Here is a 2,735-nt window from a genome sequence, read left to right on the forward strand (position 1 = left end):
ACCACTGCCTGAAACAGAGTATTTTCTTTATACATGGATAGTATACATTCTACCCTTGTGTTGTGTTCTGGTCAAATTTGACTGATTTAAAAGTTTTATCTGTAAAAAATGTAGTTAATTTGATCAGCCTGACCTAAAATTCCATGACTTTGTCCATGGAACAATTCAGTTCTGGGGACAGGAATGTTCCTGAATGTGGGGTGTGGATGTAAGTGATGCATGTTTTCCTTTTAGTATGATAATTAGAGCCATTAAACCAGCCATTAAACCATTTACATTTACATTTAGGGAATTTAGCAGACGCTTTTATCCAAAGCGACTTACCAGGCAGACCATATTGTCTGCATGGAAAACATTTCTACCCTGAGCACTTGGTCCACCACCCTATGTATTCCTTCAGGTTATGTACTACAATATATAAAACATATATTCATGTTAATTAATTGATATTTTATTTTCAGAATGCCACCAGCAAGGAGAGAGCCACGATACACGGTGCAGGATGTTATTGACCTGGTCCAAAATGGAGAGAGTGAGGTTGAGATTGAAATCAGTGACACAGATGAGAGTGATGAAGACTCCGATGAAGATGTCTGTAAAGAAGTGGACAAAGAAAACCAACCACCCATGGTCTGTCCAGCTGATAATTACGTGGACATCGAGCCAAAAACAAGGAAACACATAATGCCCCGTGACAGGTATCGCTGGCTGAAAAAAGATTTCATCAGTCCCAACACAGATTTTTCTGGTCTGGATATCACAGCAGATGACATTTCCCTCCACACACCATTGGAATACTTCCAGAAGTTTGTGTCCGAAGACATGATTGAGGCTCTGACACAAAACACGAATGAGTACAGCTTTCAGGTGCATGTAACATCTGTAAACACCACTGCAAAGGAAATTGAAAAAATGCTTGGCATGTACCTGAAGATGGGCCTGGTACAAATGGCTGGAACCCGTATGTATTGGAAGACAGAGACGCGGTACTCCCCTGTTGCTGATGTGATGCCACGCAACAGATTCCAATCCCTGTTGACGTCATTACATTTTGTAAACAACATGACAGTATCTGAGACGGAAAAGAAAGACAAACTATGGAAACTCAGACTGTGGCTTGATTCATTCAGAGAGAAATGCCTGCAGGTGGTACCAGAAGAGCACAACTCTGTGGATGAGATGATGATTCCTTTCAAGGGGAAATTCAGCAGCATCAAGCAATATATGCGAGGCAAGCCAAACCCATGGGGATTCAAAGTGTGGGTGAGAACTGGAATCTCTGGCATGATGTGTGACTTCGATGTCTACCAAGGCAGTGTCAACGGAATACGAGCCAAATCTGAACTTGGATTGTCAGGTGAGGTTGTGATGAAACTTGCTTCCACACTTCCAGAAGGTCAGAACTACAAACTGTATGCAGACAACTACTTCCCCTGTGTTCCATTATTAGTGAAGCTCCTTGATCGGGGAATTCATTACGTGGGAACAGCCAGGCAGGTGCGCCTACCCAACTGTAACCTTGAAGACGAGAAGAGCTTGAAGAAAAAGGGGAGAGGAAGCTATGACGTCAGAGTAGAGGGGAATCACAACATCTGTGCTGTCAAATGGTATGACAGCAGGGCCGTCACACTTGTGTCATCCTTTGCTGGACCTGAACCTGTGCAGAAGATTCAACGCTGGGACAAAGCCAACATAACCTTCATTGAAGTTGAGAGGCCTTATATTGTTGGTGCCTACAACAAGTACATGGGAGGTGTGGATTTGTTGGACTCATTTACAGCCAAATATAAGTTCCCCATCAAATCCCGTCGCTGGTACATGTACATCTTCTGGCACACCATCATCCTCGCTGTGATCAATGCCTGGCTGCTCTACAAGCGGGACTGTAAAGCGCTCAAGGTGTCTAGCAAAGAGACAATGAACAGGAGACAGTTTCAGGCACAGCTAGCATCCTCTCTTATCCTGGTAAACGCAACACTTCAAACTCCAAAGAGAGGACGGCCATCTTCAGGCAAAGGGAGCCCAGCAACACAGTCAGTGACATCAGGAAGCCTTCTGAATGCTCAGAAGAGGCCATCCAAGAGATGTGCAAACCTCCCATTGGATGTACGCAAGGACCTAGTTGGTCATTTCCCAAGGAAGACAGGGAGAGGACGCTGCAGACAGTGCAATAAAGGATACACCAACACGCAATGCAGAAAGTGTGATGTTCGCCTTTGCTTTTTAGACATCAGGGACTGTTTTTGGGACTTTCACCACCAATGAAAGTCTTCATGACCAATGTCATAAAAAGAAAAAAAGAGAAAAAAAACGCGCTATTTAAGAGTTTTATCTTGTTTAATATTTTTAATAATTTTAATAAATGACTTCATAAAAATATGACTAATGTGTGATTATTATTAATGTTATATACCGTTATGGGGCTAAGTAAGCAATCAACCCTGCAAATGAACCCTTAGTTGTTCTGAATTGTTCACACAACGTGAGTACAAATACAGAAATCCTGCTCCCAACTAAGCCCAATGTTGCAATATTACAACATTTCTCTAAAAACGTAAATAAACTTTATTTTTTTAAAAAATCTTTCATTTCTGCATCAAAGGCCTCATACAACATGATCTGAAAGGTCAAATAATTTTTTTTGTTGGTTTTTCTATATTTGGGTCTTACAGGGTTAGATCCATGTACTCACGGGGAACAGCTGACAGGTCTGGAAACTCCTCTGGCGATCCAGA

General features: G+C 42.1%; 1 protein-coding gene across 1 annotated transcript; it reads left to right on the forward strand.

The window, feature by feature from the left end:
• Nucleotides 1–462: 462 nt before the first annotated feature.
• On the forward strand, nt 463–2,265 carry LOC128439753 (piggyBac transposable element-derived protein 3-like). Its single transcript, XM_053422141.1, has one exon. The coding sequence runs from the start codon at nt 463–465 to the stop codon at nt 2,263–2,265; it is 1,803 nt and encodes a 600-aa protein (XP_053278116.1).
• The last annotated feature ends 470 nt before the right edge of the window (nt 2,266–2,735 follow it).

Source organism: Pleuronectes platessa, chromosome 5 (genome assembly GCF_947347685.1).
Source record: "Pleuronectes platessa chromosome 5, fPlePla1.1, whole genome shotgun sequence".
NCBI lineage: Eukaryota > Metazoa > Chordata > Actinopteri > Pleuronectiformes > Pleuronectidae > Pleuronectes > Pleuronectes platessa.